Source organism: Procambarus clarkii, chromosome 16 (assembly GCF_040958095.1).
Source record: "Procambarus clarkii isolate CNS0578487 chromosome 16, FALCON_Pclarkii_2.0, whole genome shotgun sequence".
Taxonomy (NCBI): Eukaryota; Metazoa; Arthropoda; class Malacostraca; order Decapoda; family Cambaridae; genus Procambarus; species Procambarus clarkii.
Genome location: NC_091165.1, coordinates 20,422,127 through 20,440,140, shown reverse-complemented (window position 1 = coordinate 20,440,140; position 18,014 = coordinate 20,422,127). Strand labels below are relative to the sequence as shown.

The 18,014-nt window shown below is 41.5% G+C and overlaps 1 protein-coding gene across 2 annotated transcripts in view; it reads left to right on the top strand.

The window, feature by feature from the left end:
- Positions 1-9,433: 9,433 nt before the first annotated feature.
- The window catches only part of LOC123760065 (calcium-activated chloride channel regulator 1), a 293,219-nt gene continuing 284,638 nt past the window's right edge, over positions 9,434-18,014 (top strand). Inside the window, exons 1-2 of one of the 2 annotated variants that reach the window (XM_069325298.1) lie at positions 9,434-9,575; positions 9,759-10,069. In XM_069325298.1, coding sequence (XP_069181399.1) covers positions 9,854-10,069 — 216 coding nt within the window. In that variant the 5' untranslated portion in view covers positions 9,434-9,575; positions 9,759-9,853. Of the gene's footprint in view, positions 10,070-18,014 lie in introns of both variants that reach the window. The other variant, XM_069325297.1, reaches the window with a different exon arrangement.

Genomic DNA, 18,014 nt, shown 5'->3' with positions numbered 1-18,014 from the left:
AACCTTGACTGACAGCTGATTTTAGTCAGGCAAGAACATGTACGTCAGGTAGTGGGATAAGATAAAAGGACGGACACACACACAACCCCATAAAAGGTTGATGCATAAGCTAGAGAAACAGGCAGGAGTAACTGGTAGGGCGCTCCAGTGGATAAGGGAGTACCTAAACAATAGGAAGCAGAAAGTTACAGTGAGGGGTGAGACCTCAGACTGGCGTGAAGTCACCAGTGGAGTCCCACAGGGCTCTGTACTTGGACCTATCCTGTTTCTGATATACGTAAATGATCTCCCAGAGGGTATAGACTCATTCCTCTCAATGTTTGCTGACGACGCCAAAATTATGAGAAGGATTAAGACAGAGAAAGACAGCTTGAGGCTTCAAGAAGACCTGGACAAGCTGCAGGAACGGTCGAACAAATGGCTGTTAGAGTTTAATCCAAGCAAATGTAATGTAATGAAGATAGGGGTAGGAAGCAGGAGACCAGATACAAGGTATCACTTGGGAGATGAAATACTTCAAGAGTCCGAGAGAGAGAAAGACCTGGGGGTTGATATCACGATATCACGCCAGACCTGTCCCCTGATGCTCATATCAAGAGGATAACAGCAGCAGCATATGCCAGGTTGGCTAACATAAGAACGGCCTTTAGAAACTTGTGTAAGGAATCTTTCAGAACATTATATACCACATATGTCAGACCAATCCAGGAGTATGCGGCTCCAGCATGGAGTCCATATCTAGTCAAGGATAAGACTAAACTTGAAAAGATTCAAAGGTTTGACACCAGACTAGTACCCGAGCTGAGAGGTATGAGCTACGAGGAGAGACTACGGGAATTAAAACTCACTTCGTTGGAAGACAGAAGAGTTAGATGGACATGATCACCACATTCAAGATCCTCAAGGGAATTGATAGGGTTGATAAAGACAGGCTGTTTAACACAAGGGGCACACGCACTAGGGGACACAGGTGGAAACTGAGTGCCCAAATGAGCCACAGAGACGTTAGAAAGAGTTTGTTCAGTGTCGGAGTAGTTAACAAATGGAATGTATTAAGTAGTGATGTGGTGGAGGCTGACTCCATACACAATTTCAAATGTAGATATAATAGAGCCCATTAGGCTCAGGAATCTGTACACCAGTAGACTGACGGTTGAGAGGCTGGACCAAAGAGCCAAAGCTCAACCCTCGCAAACACAACTTGGTGAGTACAATTGAGTTAGAACATCATTCAATTACCGGGTCCAGCGTAGGAGGGAAGCGAGACTGGGTGCTGATTGTGGGGCTACCAGGGAGGCCTTGTGTCAGTCAGGGCTTATGTATGGGTAGGGGAAGACCTGCTGGGGGAGGGGAGGTACACTACCTCTTATAGCGCAGTGACACCATCCGAGGTACACACGCACACCATGGGTGTAGCGTGTGTACACTAGGGAGGTACACTTCCGCGCGCACACACACACACACACACACACACACACACACACACACACACACACACACACACACACACACACACACACACACACCAAGCGGGTGCAATGAGAAAAGGAAGTCGAGTAATCAAGAGCTGCAAACGAGCTGGTATGCGAATAATTAACCACGAGGGCTGGGTAATTGACGGTCCATATCTAGATCGCCGGGAAGATAGTGGTATGAAGGTTTACCCTCACCTGGTGGAGGAGCGGACGATTGAGGGAGAAATCACAGGAACATTTCTGTGACCGTGGAAGCTTAAAAGCAATATTAATATATTGTTTCGAAAAAAAAAAAACTGAATTGGTTCACATACACAATGAACAGACACATAGTAATTAATTACTTTTGTATACTGTAGCCAAAAATGGTGTTTACATATCAAAATAAGTAGCAGTTAAATACTTTCTAAGACCCTACTTAGTGTGAGCATTCCGGCCTAGTTGGTAGAGCAACAGCTTCGTGTTTTACAGGTCTTAGTTTAACACCCAATCAATGAAAGTGAATTAAATATTACCCACAAAAAAATGTGAAGGTGTGGTTTTCATTTACTTTCATTGATTGGGATTAAACTATGGGGTGAAAAACATGGAGTTGCCAGAATGCTCACAATGAGGAGGATTGTTTAACCGATCTCTAACCCTGTCCATAAAATGCAGAAGAAAATGTGTATTAGTTGTTTAGCATTGTAAATGTGAGGTCACATCTGTGGTAGAAAAAAAAATTGAGGAAGGCCTTGTAATGTATTTAACTGCTACACTCATCTATATATATATTGTGACAATAATCTCCTTCAAGAGATTGAGCCTGCTCTTCCCTCCAAAATACGTCGCTACAAATCTATATAAAACTAGTATGGAAGAAATATCCAACAACGACAACATCTCCAAAGTTTGCCAGAGAGCAAAACGTATGCAGCCAGGAACACCTGCTCCACCTCGAACCACCAAACTACCTGTCTTGTTGCCTGCTCATCGCTGATTGGCTGCGGGTCCAGTTGCAACTGCACTCCACCCACCACACTACTTGATGTCTGGGGCCGCCACGACCTCAGTTCTCAGAATATCCAGTGCTTTCATCAGGTTAACACGTCTCGTTGGTAGACTAAGCTGTGGCTTACGTGTACTAAGAGAGGTGATAGCTTAAAGCCAATATTCCTGCACCTCTTATTTGATTGTATATTGCTCACTTGTTCTTACTCACTTGTCTTAACGTAACTTTTAATTTTGTCATTTGATTATTCTTACTATTTTGATTGATTGATTTTATTATACGAATTTGTATGTCCATTTTATTCATGTTTTGCTTTTCTAACGTAATTAAAATTTCATTGTTAAATTTACTTGTGTTTTGTGTGTCTTCTCATTACCTTACCACAGACGAAGTTCCAGATTTTCTATTTTTTGTTTCTATATGTGACGAGGCCATACCCCTAGCTTTTGAACAGCCGAACACCAACGCGTTACCGTCACAATATATATATATATATATATATATATATATATATATATATATATATATATATATATATATATATATATGTATATAATTTATATATATATATATATAATATATATATATATATATATATATATATATATATATATATATATATATATATATATATATATATATATATATATATATATATATCACGAAAATAAACGCGTGATTAAAAATGTGACAGTGTCAGACCACGGAGGAAAATTGAAACAGGAATTTCCTTAAGTACTTTCGTATATTAATACTTCACTCCTTCTGAAGATGTATTAATATACGAAAGTACTTAAGGAAATTCCTGTTTCAGTTTTCCTCCGTGGTCTGACACTGTCACATATATATATATATATATATATATATATATATATATATATATATATATATATATATATATATATATATATATATATATATATATATATATATATATATATATATATATGATGATATCCGAAAACCTCAGCGAAAACTGGCACGAAACGGAGGATAATAAGGAGGTAGTAAACTCAAATTGAAGACTATGCCTGCAAATGCTTTCACGAACGAACATGTTTACAAACAAGTTTTGTTTATTTAATACTGATATTCGTAAACGAATGTGCACATGAGCGCGTACGCATGCAGCATGCATGTATGTATTCATACATAAATTCAGGCATTGATGAGTAACAGAGTTCATTAACCAGTTCACGCAATTAGGCAATGAATAAGTAAATAGAGCGTTCAATGTCGGAAAATATATACCCATGTTAATCAAAAAAATATTGTTTATATACACACACACACACGTTCATAGACATAATGCATACACACACACACGCATACACATTCATTTATCCAATTTATACATAAAATCACACACATTCACACAGTTTTTAACAGATATACAAGACTCGCTTGCATAGAGTTTATACATAAACACATACAAACACACAAACACACATTCATTTATGCAATTTATACATAAAATCACACACATTCACACAGTTTTCCACAGATATACAAGACTCGCTTGCATAGAGTTTATACATAAACACACACGCATAAACACATACAAACACACATTCATTTATGCAATTTATACATAAAATCACACACACATTCACACAGTTTTCCACAGATATACAAGACTCGCTTGCATAGATCCATGACATTTAATCTGTCATAAAAATAAGATTTACTTTATCACTCTACTACGGGTTCGAATACCAGCCAATACAATAGAAGCACTCTATACCTCTGAATCCTTTCACCATCCTCGATAAATGAGAAGAAAAATTTCGGTCAAGTAATCTTTTGAAAAGGAGCGCTATTAACTGAATGCTTGCCTCTGACAATTAATACTAGGTTGAGGCCCCAAAAGGGTGTAGAAAATAGTCTGACAAAGGGCATATTGAAAAAAAAGGATATCTCTTATTGCGATAATTTGGAATTATATTAATTGGTTGAAAGGCAGTGACTCGGATGATCGAGGGGCCGTATCATCCGGGTTCATTGGTGGTCGTTTTGTATTTCTCTATTGTGAGAGGCTGTGAGATGAGTTTATATATATATATATTTTGTAACATTTGCAGTTATAGGTACAGAGTAGAAAATCAAAAGTACACTGCATCGCCTTTTTTATTTCCTCCATTCAATCCGTCTTTGATTGAATGCTTCTGTCCTGAATTTAATCTTTTACAGCTGCTTATTCTCTCTCTCTCTCTCTCTCTCTCTCTCTCTCTCTCTCTCTCTCTCTCTCTCTCTCTCTCTCTCTCTCTCTCTCTCTCTCTCTCTCTCTCTCTCATACACTTTCTTTGTTTCTCCCCCTCATACACCTCTTTCTTCTTTCGTTATGATCTTACTATTTTTTTCCATAGCTCCATCATGTCAGACTTCTATTCCTCCTACCCTCCTCCTTCTCTACCGCCCTTCTCCCTCCCTACATAACCAACTTCCTCTTCCTTCTCTCCCTTCCTTTACTGCCCCCAACCCCGCGCCTTCTCCTCCTCCTCCTCTATCTCTTCTACACTTACTATCCTATTCCTCAATCTCTTCCGCCCCCTCTCTCCTTCCTCCTCCTCCTCCTCCTCCCCCTCCCTTTCCATTCTCCCCCTTCCCTCCACCAGTAAACCAGTGATGACACCGTCCCATTACTCAAAGGGACAGAAAAGACCCACACACACACACACACACAGACAAGCCGTGACTACGCCACCAAGGCTCTCTGAACCCGTCAACTTCGGACAGGAAACCTTTCTGTCTCAGTACTATTGAGTTAAAAGGAGACAGAGGAAAGGGCTGTCAACACCGATCTCCTTCGATCACTCGGCACAAAGAAAGTTTCTCTCCCCCACCCCCCTCCCCCCGGCAGGTTTCGATGCGTGAGTACTGCAAAATTTGATTGAATATATTTTCGCAATACCGGGAAGGGATGGGCATTGTACCTTGCTAATTGAATTGTATTTTCTTCCTATTCAGTTTATTGCGCCGTAATTTGTTAATGAATTGTGTTGCGGATCTGGCGATAGTTGTGTTGCATGCGTCTCTGACGGAAATTGTGTTCGTGTTTCATCGGCTGAAGCGATAATTGTAATTGTCATTACAATAGAAAAAAAATAGTATTTAACTCAATATTAACAATTTCTTTATGCATCATTATTACAATGTTTTTTCATTCCAATTATTTGTTTAATTTTATAATTATAATTATTATTCTGTTAATATTTTATATTTTAAATCACATCATATACCTCTTGATAGCTTTGTTCAGTGGCACAGGTTACTTATTTTCATAACCTTTAGGAATTAATACAAGGAGATTAATGAACCAGCATCGAAAACTCTCGTTGCCATGGGGGATTAGGGATCAGCATCCCATACTCTTGTTCTCATGAGGGATTAGGGATCAGCATCCCATACTCTTGTTGTCATGGGGGATTAGGAATCAGCATCCCATACTCTTGTTCTCATGGGGGGATTAGGGATCAGCATCCCATACTCTTGTTATCATGGGGGATTAGGGATCAGCATCCCATACTCTTGTTACCAGGGTGATGGGGGAAGGGGGTTGGAGAACAGCATCTCATACTCATGTTAAGTGCACAGTGGGGGCAGACTTGCAATTAGTTTATCCACGAGAGCAAATATACGTGTAACTGGATGCAATTGACAATTACATTTTCCTTTGAGTGGGGGGTTACCTGAAGAAAAATTGAGTATCAGAAGTGCGTATGGTCTCCAGTGTGAGATTTTCTGTGTAGTTACGTATCTTTGCTTAACTTTCTTTTCTTTCTTAATTCATCTCCTGGGTCCCGCATCCTGGAATTATATTGTTACTATTAGTCTTTTGCAATAACATTTATCTATGTTATTTTAGAGGATGGAGCTGGATTCCCCTGTGTACTAGAGCCTTCATACAATCGGTTGACTTGATATTACATGTATCTATATGTATATCTACATAGTCTCCCCCTATGGAGACAACTTGTAATAAAGTTGTTACATCTTGGCTTAACCTGTTTATGACGTATTAGAACGTTGCTACAACTTGATATATTGGTTTTTATAACTGGTTAGGTGTTAAAAACTTGTTCGAACGTTGTAGCAACGTCGTAGTTTCGGTGTGTGTTTGGCAGGTTCCGACTTGGTGCCTTCTTTTGTTAATTATTTACATGTTGATAACACACACACACAGTCAAGATGCGATCACTTCCTAATGCATTCCATTTGTTAACTATTCTGACACAAAAAAGGTTCTTTCTAATATCTCTATGGTTCATCTGGGTACTCAGTTTTCACCTGTGTCCCCCTAGTGCGTGTGCCCCTTGTGTTAAACAAATTGTCTTTATCTACCCTATCAATTCCTCCGAGAGTCTTGTATGTGGTGATCATGTCTCCTCTAACTCTTTTTTCTTCCAGCAAAGTGAGCTTTAGTTCCCGTAATCTCTCTTCGTAGCTCATACCCTTCAGCGCGGATTGTCTGGTGGCAGTCATATATCTGAACCTTCTCCAATATCATCTTGTGTTTGATGAAATATGGACTCCATACCGGAGCTGCATACTCCAGGTATGCAGTTCAGACATATGTTGTATACAAGGTTCTGAATGATTCCTTACACAAGTTTCTAAAGGCCGTTCTTATGTTGACCAAACTTGCATATGCCGCTGATAATATCCTCTTAGTGTGGGCTTCAGGGGACAGGTCTGGCATGATAGCAATTCCCAGGTGTTCTCATTCTCCGATTCTTGAAGAATTTCATCTCCCAAATGGTACCTTGTATCTGGCTTCCTTCTCCCTACACTTATTTTCATTACATTTTCTCTGGTTATCCTCTAACAATCATTTGTTGTACCATTCCTTCAGTTTTTCTAGGTCATCTTGAAGCCTCAAGCTGTCCTCCTCTGTCTTAATCCATCTCATAATTATGACATCGTCAACAAACATTGAGAGAAATGAGTCTATACCCTCTGAGAGATCATTTACGTATATCAGAAACAGGATAGGTCCGAGTACAGAGCCCTGTGGGACTCCACTGGTGACTTCACGCCAATCTGAGGTCTCACCCCTCACTGCAACTCTGCTTTCTATTGCTTAGATACTCCCTTATCCACTGGAGAACCTTATCAGTTACTCCTGCCTGTCTCTCCAGCTTATGTACCAGCCTCTTATGCGGTACTGTGTATGCATCTAGTTGTATTCATCTGGATGTGCTTGCGGGGCTCTGCTCTTTCGGCCCGCCGAAAGAGCGGGCCGAAAGAGCTCAACTCAATTGTCAATCAACTGTTACTAACTGCTAACTAATTTTTGTTTTTCACACACACACACACAGGAAGTACACCCGTAACAGCTGCCTAGCTCACTGGTACCTATTTACCGCTAGGTAACAGGAGTATGTTGACCAGCCCACACACTAGAAGGTGAAGGGACGACGACATTTCGGTCCGACTTGAGACGTTTCTCAAGTCGATTGTGACAATCGACTTGAGAATGGTCCAGGACGGACCGAAACGTCGTCGTCCCTTCACCTTCTAGTGTGTGGTCTGGTCAACATATTTTAGCCACGTTATTGTGACTCATCGCCTGCAGGTAACAGGAGCATTAGATTGAAAGAAACTCTGCCCATTTTGTTTCTGCCATCACCAGGGGATCGAACCCGGACCCCTAGGATTACGAGTACAACGTGCTGTCCACTCAGCTATCAGGCCCCTAGCTATCAGCACACACATACCAGATGTGTGTGTGTGTGTGTGTGTGTGTGTGTGTGTGTGTGTGTGTGTGTCAAAAAGATGATGCATTCAAAAGACTAAAATATCAGTCTTTCCCAAAACGAATTCTAATTACTGTTTTTCTTTTTCCCTTTCTCTTTCCTCTTTCAACTCGTAAAGAAAAAGGAGTTTAACATTCAAGCTAAAAATCCCACATGTTTTACACCACCAGCAGTATACCAGACTTTTCATATGAACCATAAACCTAAAGAAAAAATATGGCGAAGAAAAACAGCGGAAGAACTCGTACCATCAAACTTCTTTCCCTGCAAAATAAATAAGTATATATTATATATATACATATTATATATATATATATATATATATATATATATATATATATATATATATATATATATATATATATATATATATATATATATATATATATATATATATATATCAAGATGGAATGGTCCACAAGCCAATATGCATCAGAAAAATCTTGACCCCTGAGGGATTCGAACCCGGTCAGCCAGGGTCTCCAAGCCCCCTTTGGCTTGTCCGGTACTGTAAGCACTCAGCCACTGACTGTGCAGAAGTATTGGAAAGTCAAACGACCAATACTCCCCAACACCCGGCCACACTCGTGGCATTATTGACCACAGATATATCATCAAATCACTTGAGCATGCTGGAGCCGCATGAGCACCGAGGTGTTTTCCTCCAGCAGGATCCTGTACAAGTTGTTTTTCTCCAGTGGGGTTCTGTACAAGATGGTTTTCTCCAGCGGGGTCCTGTAGAAGGAATCCCTTCCTCAACCTTTACTAGGACTCAACGATCCAACCCCCCCCCCCCCCCAAGATGCTTCCCAGAGGGAGGGGAGGTGAGTCCGACTGGGAAATGTAATCACGTAATCCTGGGATACATATGAAGTTAGAAAAAAAACAAAAAGGGAATTTACTCATGTACATCAGTTGGCTATACTGCAGAAACCTTCACTCTACGCGAATAGAAGGAAAGGGTAGAAAAGCGATAATTAACACGCCCTCTTGTGCATGCAGCGGGGAGGGAAGTGGGAGAGGAGAGGAGATGGATGGGGATAGGTAGGTAGGGAGGGGAGGAGGTGGTTGAGAAGGGACATATAAAGAAAAATGATAACGCCAGCGATACGGGTAAAGGATAAATTCGTTAGCTGTAACAGCAAACAGAAGAGAAGCGGGGAGCAGCAGCAGCAGCAGCAGCAGCGCGTGAAGCAGGCCGCGGAGCTCCTGCCTCTCCAGTAGGGCCCTGGCTGCTCAGGAAGGTGGACGTGAGGTTGTCGTCGGGTCGCGGTCTATCGTGGCGAGGCTACACACACACACAGACACGCGAAGCCTCCCTTGCTTGCCCCCATGCCATTTTCTGTGGTGATCGTAAGTCGTTGCTCGACAATGGTCGTCGGTGGACTCTTTTAGTGTCGTAATGCAGGAGCTCGTTCGTACGAGCCTATAGTTAACAGAACTTTTGCAAACTGCTTGATTTATGAAAACTAACCGCCCCAGAGCAGCAGCAACATGTCAGAAAATTAGTTTCCTAACGCAGTCATTTTCCTCCAGTTAGGAAGCAGTGCCACACAGTACGAACTTGATCGGTGGAGATAAACTGTCACCTGCGAGACACGTAGTGCAGTTGATGTAGCTAGATCGTCACGATGGCTAACAAGTGCAAGTCCGGCGACGGGCGAGGTGGTTCGCGGACTTGGAGACCTCGAATGGTGATCGCGGGACTGGCGCTGTGCCTGGTGTCGGCGGCCAAAGGTCTTAGGGACGAGTTAAGACTGGTAGACAACGGCTACGAGGGCTTGGTAGTGGTCATCACGGAACAGATCCCCCAGGAACATTGTAACCACGTCATTCACGGTTTAAAGGTAAGTGTAACAAGCGCCTATTAAGATGGATTGAACTCTCGCCCAAAGGAGATCCTATATATATAGTTCCTTAGGCTCATATTTTTTATATTTTAATTTTTTTTTCCATTTGCTATTTACTTAGACTTTTTTGCGCATACTCTTGATAATTAACCGCTTCTAAAAGAAGGATTACCGATGTTTCTTTGTTTTAATCTCTTTTGTATTGCGAAACTGTTGTACGCTTTTTTGGGGGGAAATGGTTCTCAATGCTTTTATTTTATTGGATTTCGAGTCGTAAGCACACTGCTGGGAAGAAGAAAAAGAGGTCAGCACTACTTCTTACGTTGGAATAAAAAAAAAAGAGTGAATCACCAGAAAGATTCGCTAATCACTTAGTGGAAATTAAAGCTTGACCTAAGAGGTGCACGTTCACACACACACACACACACACACACACACACACACACACACACACACACACACACACACACACACACACACACACACACACACAAACACACACGCAACAAACAATACAAAAAGCTGTGCCTAAAACACAAACTCGCTAATGGGGAGAAAGTGTGCAAATAAATTACCCATTAGTGCGTGTCCCGTGTCAGCATACCCAATGCACTGTTCCTCCCCCCCCCAGAATGGAATATCACTCCCCCACTATCGCTTCATGCAGCAAAGTGCACCTTTTCTTAATTAACTTCCTCCTGGTTTAATGGAATCCTGTGAGGTTCTAATGGAAATAAGTGCGGTTTTAAATTTTCTTCCAGGGTACGTTCAGACCCTAAGGAGCTTTAGCGTGGGGCGGAGTTATAATATATATATATATATATATATATATATATATATATATATATATATATATATATATATATATATATATATATATATATATATATATATATATATATATATATATATGTATATGTGAGTGTTTCAATTCTTTTTCTGGAGGGGAGTGAGGGGAAGGTGCAGGTGAATTTTTAATTATTTCCTGAGGCACTGAAATATAAAGGATATATGTAAAAGAACACGGAGGCTGTGTTGTGAGAGAAAGGTATAAAAGATGTGTGAGAGAGAATATGGTATAGAAAGAGCTATATAATATCGAAAAGCTAATTCGATATATCATTATTTTGTTTCCACTGCACATTACGACACCTCTCAGACCGCTGACTGCCTATTACGACTCATCACAGACCCCAGACACTGCATATTACGAGGCCTCACAGACCTAAGACACTACAAAATGTCATGACCGAGGCCTCGGAACATTGCATATTATGCCACCGCGCAGGATTTAAACATAGCTTGATTCCACAGTCTGTGAATAATGCACTTATAATACGGAAGATTACATTTAGTGGCTTTACTTTACTTATGTGGGGGTCGGTACTGACGTAGAGGCACTTTTGTGGGGGTCGGTGCTTATGTAAGTCCACTTATGTGGGGTCGGTACTTAAGTTGAGGCACTGATGTGGGGTCGGTACTTTAAGTGGGGTGAGAAAGCCTAGCTAAATGGTTAAGTCACTAGCTTAGGCAACACGAGCTGAGAGCAGTAGCCAAGCTTCTCACTGTATCAGCTTACTGCACAGTGCACTTTATCTAGTGGCATAAGCTTGCGACGAAATCAATGCATCAACATAGTACTGAGAGTATACTCTCTCGACAAAGCTGTCTATACTGTTGTTGTATGACATACAAACCTCTAACACTGTTGTAAACTTGAAACATCATAACACTTTACAATGTCGTAAAGCTTGATATTTAATAATGTACAAAGTCATGACCTTGAGTTACGGTGCCATGAGCTTGTTGCATAATAGTGCCTCACAGTGCCATAACCTTGCAGCACAATAGTGCCTCACAGTGCCATAACCTTGCAGCATAATAGTGCCTCATAGTGCCATCAGCACATGTCACACCAACAGCTTCTTACAGCAGTAGGAGCTTAACCTGTCCTCTCACTTAATACGTCCCATTTGTTACGCAGTCGACGAATTCGTTAAAAAAGCGACGTTTTCCAAATCAATGCACCGTAATATAGACGTTCTCTTTCCATCGGCCTCGGTTGTTAGGAGGGTTGCTTGGGTTCGCACGTTTCTGGTTAGACCAAACAGTTGCATTTTTCACGGAGTGGCAGATCGAGAGACGGGGCTGAGGAGCTAGAGAGACACACTCCCATTTACTGTGTGAAGTAACACTTGCCCTTCATGCACCGTATTTTCGACGCTTTAAACCACAACATCAGTATTCAGGCGTATTGAATTAAAAGCTTCAGCTCTAGTCTTCAGCTCTAGTTAATTAAAAGCTTCAGCTCAAACTTCAGCTCTAGTCCTATGAAGCTAACGCTTCATAGGACTAATGAGCATCACTCTCGTATGTACCTGGTGGTCCACCAGGTATATACGCTTTAAGCGTAGAGACTTTAGTAACGCGCCCTCTATAGTCACCTCAATATATCTCAAAAGTGAGATTTATATTACATATATATATATATATATATATATATATATATATATATATATATATATATATATATATATATATATATATATAGATATAGGAGCATAATATATATATATATAGGATATATATATATATAGGAGCTGGGCGAGGAACTCATTGGGAAGACTAGAGACCCAAGAGCGGCCAGTTTTATGTTCCAGCGCCTCAGTGTCGCTGTTCAGAGGGGAAATGCGTGTTGTATCTTGGGTACGCACCCGACCCCCGAGGAACTGGACGAGGTCTTCGAACACTGATTGGTATATTGTTATATTGTTATATAAGTGTGTGTTTTCTGTAAACTGTAACATTGCAATAAAATCAAATAAAAAAAAAAAAAATAATAGGGGTGGTAGGAGAGGAAGAGATTAAAGTATTCAGTGAGAATCCACAAGGTCTTCTCTGAACACTATTTATTTTCTTCTTCGAGGATGTGGGTCCCTTTAATTAAACCAGTGGTGGTACCCCTATATATATATATATATATATATATATATATATATATATATATATATATATATATATATATATATATATATATATATTATATATATATATATCCCCCTGTGTACATCAATTGTTGTACTTTATACGCCTTTAAGACCTACTATAGCGACTGTGCACTTACTCCTCATTCATGACTGTGGACATAAATTGTTGTTCCTCCATTGAGTGACTGCATACATTAATTACGTTTGACATTTAGTGACTGTCCACTGACGACGGGGGGGATAGTTCCCTAATGGACTACCGCACTAAAACAGTAATTACGGAGGATTTATTGTGGAGGTTCTCCTAATGGTGGATGAGCGGATCAAGCAAAACTAATATTTACAACGGTCGTTATGTGGATCATGGGGTAAATTATAATGATTTTCTTTGTAAATGATTCTCTCTCTCTCTCTCTCTCTCTCTCTCTCTCTCTCTCTCTCTCTCTCTCTCTCTCTCTCTCTCTCTCTCTTCCTCGTTATCTCTGTCGGTTTACCTATAGAAATTGCTGAAGATTTTAAACGATGTATTAAACGTGTGTAACAATAAAGCCCTGGAACAAGCAGGGTCTGGAACAACCAGGGGTCTGGAACAATCAGGGGTCTGGAACAACCAGGGGTCTGGAACAACCAGGGGTCTGGAACAACCAGAGGTCTGGAACAACCAAGGGTCTGGAACAACCAGGGGTCTGGAACAACGAAGGGTCTGGAACAACCAGGGGTCTGGAACAACCAGGAGTCTGGAACAACGAAGGGTCTGGAACAACCAGGGGACTGGAACAACCAGGGGTCTGGAACAACCAGGGGTCTGGAACAACCAGGGTCTAGAACAACCAAGGGTCTGGAACAACCAGGGGTCTGGAACAACCAGGGTCTAGAACAACCAAGAGTCTGGAACAACCAAGGTCTAGAACAACGAGGGGACTGGAACAACCAGGGGGTCTGGAAACACAAGGACTTGGAATAAGCAATACCTGGACCAATACTGAATCGAAATGGCTGAAGACTCAAAACAAACTGGAACAATACATACATGTAAGAACTGAGACCCGAAACAATTTATATTATTTATATGTTTTTTTGAACAAATACACAGTGAAAAAAAAATCAAATTTCGAACAATACAAAACATAAACATTTAGATATTGTCAGGAACTTCACTATGAATAATTCTGATCTAGAGTTTAGGCCTAGAATAATGGAGGCCTGAAACCTTAGAAACATGAATAATCGATATCATATATATATATATATATATATATATATATATATATATATATATATATATATATATATATATATATATATATAAATTACGGAGCCTACTATGCAAGGCCCGATTTGCCTAATAAGCCAAGTTTTCCAGAATTAATATATTTTCTCAATTTTTTTTCTTATGAAGTAATAAAGCTACCCATTTCATTATGTATGAGGTCATTTTTTTTTATTGGAGTTAAAATTAACGTAGATATATGACCAAACCTAGCCAACCCTACCTAACCTAACCTAACCTATCTTTATAGGTTAGGTTAGGTTAGGTAGCCGAAAAAGTTAGGTTAGGTTAGGTAGTCGAAAAACAATTAATTCATGAAAACTTGGCTTATTAGGCAAATCGGGCCTTGCATAGTAGGCTGAGAAGTGCGTTCTGGCCACGATGAAAGTGATGCCCGAATTACTTGGGCCCCCAGAAAACAAAACAATTTCAACCAATGTGAGATTGTTCTCAACCACTTGGGCTGGAGCGACGGTCTCGCTTAATGCAGGACGGCGTTCAATCCCCGACCGTCCAAGTGGTTGGGCACCAATCCTTCCCTCCTGTCCAAATCTTTATCCTGATCCCTTCCAAGTGCTATATAGTCGTAATGGCTTGGCGCTTTACCCCCTCACAGTTCCCTCCCTCCCTCTCAATTTCATCGCTCCAGGAAAAGCACCTACAGTCAGGAGAAGTCTGTGTTCAACAAGTGGAACATCCCCAGACCTGTTCTCCTGAATAACACATCTACTCCCCGAGGCTTGCACTTCACGTTTAGGGGTCTGACTGCCACACACAGGGGAATTCGATCAAAGAACATATTCCTAAATCCGTCCACCATGCAGTGGGAGGTGTCAAGCTTTGGCTGAGTCCCGTGACTCAGCTGGCGAGGAAGTCAAATGAGAGTGCCTTCTCGGCCTAGAGGCTGTCCACTTTCCCCATTCCTTCCTGTATTCCAGCTAATGTTCCTGGTAGTGTATGCTCCCTTCCCCAGCCCTGATACGTGGAAGTTTGTTTCCCTTATATTCCCCTAATATACCTGTTGGTTTATGTTCCCTTCCCTAAACTTGATATACCTGGAGGCTATGTTTCTTTCCCTTCCCCCCTAATAATATATCAGTAGGATTATGCTGTCGATCCTTTCCCCTAATACACGATTTCCAAAAAAGGAATTCAGTACTTACAGCCAGATAGATCGTCCGTGCTGAAGGGAAGAGATGAGGCGTTATTCATCCACTTTTGTGTTAGTTTCAGGAGAGAGAGAGAGAGAGAGAGAGAGAGAGAGAGAGAGATCTCATCAGTGAGAGAGAGAGAGAGAGAGAGAGAGAGAGACAGAGAGAGAAACAGGTATCATTCTTCATCTATAATGATGAGAGAAATCGAGCATGTGCCAGGTCTCAGTTCATGCCAAGCTTTAGCTTGTGTATGGACACACCCGAACAGACTCGTACACGCGCACACACCTACCTGACCACACTCATATAAGTACACACCTGTAGAGACCCGACAGTGGTAGGGAGTTGGTGAGTATTAGTGAATGGGGAAGATGAGTATTTATTAGTGGATGGAAAGAGAACTTAGTTTTGATGGAGGGGAAGAATGACCATGTGTTGTATTCTCAGCCCAAGCGTGAGAGGATGAAGAATTCACTGTTGGAAAGATGCTGGGTGATGAGATCATTATTGGAGAGATGCTGGGTGATGAGATCACTGTTGGAGAGATGCTGGGTGATGAGATCACTGTTGGAAAGATGCTGGGTGATGAGATCACTGTTGGAGAGATGCTGGGTGATGAGATCACTGTTGGAAAGATGCTGGGTGATGAGATCACTGTTGGAGAGATGCTGGGTGATGAGATCACTGTTGGAGAGATGCTAGGTGATGAGATCATTGTTGGAGAGATGCTGGGTGATGAGATCATTGTTGGAGAAATGTTACTTTGGGAAAGGCAGTGATATCGGGATATGTCCTCATCACACTCGTTTGATAGATTGTATTTCTGGAGGGTGGACAGGGGACCGGTGGGAGGGGGACAAGGGACGAGTGGGAGGGGGGGACAAGGGACGGAAAGGGGGGTGGGCAAGGGACGGAAGGGAAGGTGTGTAAGGGACTGGTGGGAGAGAGAACAAGGGACGGGTGGACGGGTGTTCAGCGAGGACATTGCAAGCTGATGGACCAAGTAATTATTGGTTTCCTAGGAAGGAATTTTATTTCGGATATGTTAACTGAGTGGGAGGAAGGGGGTTGATGCCCCCCCCCTCCCTTCCTGTTTCTTGGGAGGGGGAGACAGAATTGATGGAGAGGTGGGAGGGGGGGTGGTTACCTTGCGGTGATTCCGAGGATCAACGTCCCAGAGGCCCGGTTTCCAACCAGGCCTCCTGGTTGGTGGTTTGGCCACAGCTCACAGCCTGGTTGATCAGGTATCCTTTGGAGGGGTTTATCGAGTTCTGCTTTGAACACTGTGAGAGGCCGGCCAGCTATACTCCTTATGTGCTCACCTAGTTGTGCTTGTGAGAGTTGAGCTTTGGCTTTTTGGTCCCGCCTCATGTGTAGGTTTACCGTGTTGAACAGTCTTAGGCCTCTTTGATGTTGATAGAGTTCTCTTTCAGAGTACCTATTGCACCTCCGCTTTTCAATTGAGTTACTCTGCACATCCTGCCATGCCTCTTGGTCTCATGTGATGTTATTTCCGTGTGTAGATTTGGAACCATTCCCTCTTAACAGTTTCCAAATGGAAATTATTACGTATCTCTCCCGCCTGAGCTCTAGATAATTCAGATTTAAGAATTTTAATCGATCCAAAAAATTTAGATATTTTATTGTGGATTCTTGCAGTAAAGGCGCTCTTTAGGCGCTCTCTGGGTCTCCAATTTCTCCAGCATTGAATGGGGCTTTTAGTGTGCAATAATGTTCCACTCTAGAGAGCACTAGTGTCTTGAAAAGTATCATCACTGGTATGACATCCCTTGTTTGAAAGGTTCTTATTATCCATCCTGCCATATTTCTTGCAGTTTTAACAACTACTTTATTGTATTCTTTGAAGGTAAGGTTACCGATCTGTGCGTGAAGTTGATGGAGAGGAGGGAGGAACAGAGTTGATGTGGGAAGTGGTGAAAGAGAGTTGATGAAGAAAGGGGAAGTGTGGAGAGAAGAGCTGATAGAGAGAAGATTGGTAGGCCACAGTTGACGTATGAGTTGACAGGCTGGGATATAGTTAATATACGCGTTCGCTTGGGAATGGAGGGGGGGGGGGAGATACAGTTGAATTACGATAACAAATGTTAGCTTGTAGAATAGTTAAACTGTCGATCCTTATCTTGTAGAACCGTAGGAGCGGAACCCAGCTCCATCCTGTACCGGACATAATTACTACTAAGAATTATACGAAGACTATTCCTAATTAAAAAAAAATAATAACAGCGTATATAAATAAGTTTCAATAGTCGGGGTCTGAAAAGCTGAGGCTGGATTACATCCCTTATAGCTTGCAGTTTCATTAGGAACATCAGCAACATTCCTGATGAACCCTTGTCTGATATGTGTGTGTGTGTGTGTGCATGTGTGTGTGTGTGTGTGTGTGTGTGTGTGTGTATGTATGTGTGTGTGTGTGTGTGTGTGTGTGTGTGTGTGTGTGTGTGTGTGTGTGTGTGTGTGAATGTGTGTGAATGTGTGTGTGGGGGGGGGAGGAGGTGGTAAACAGTACCTCC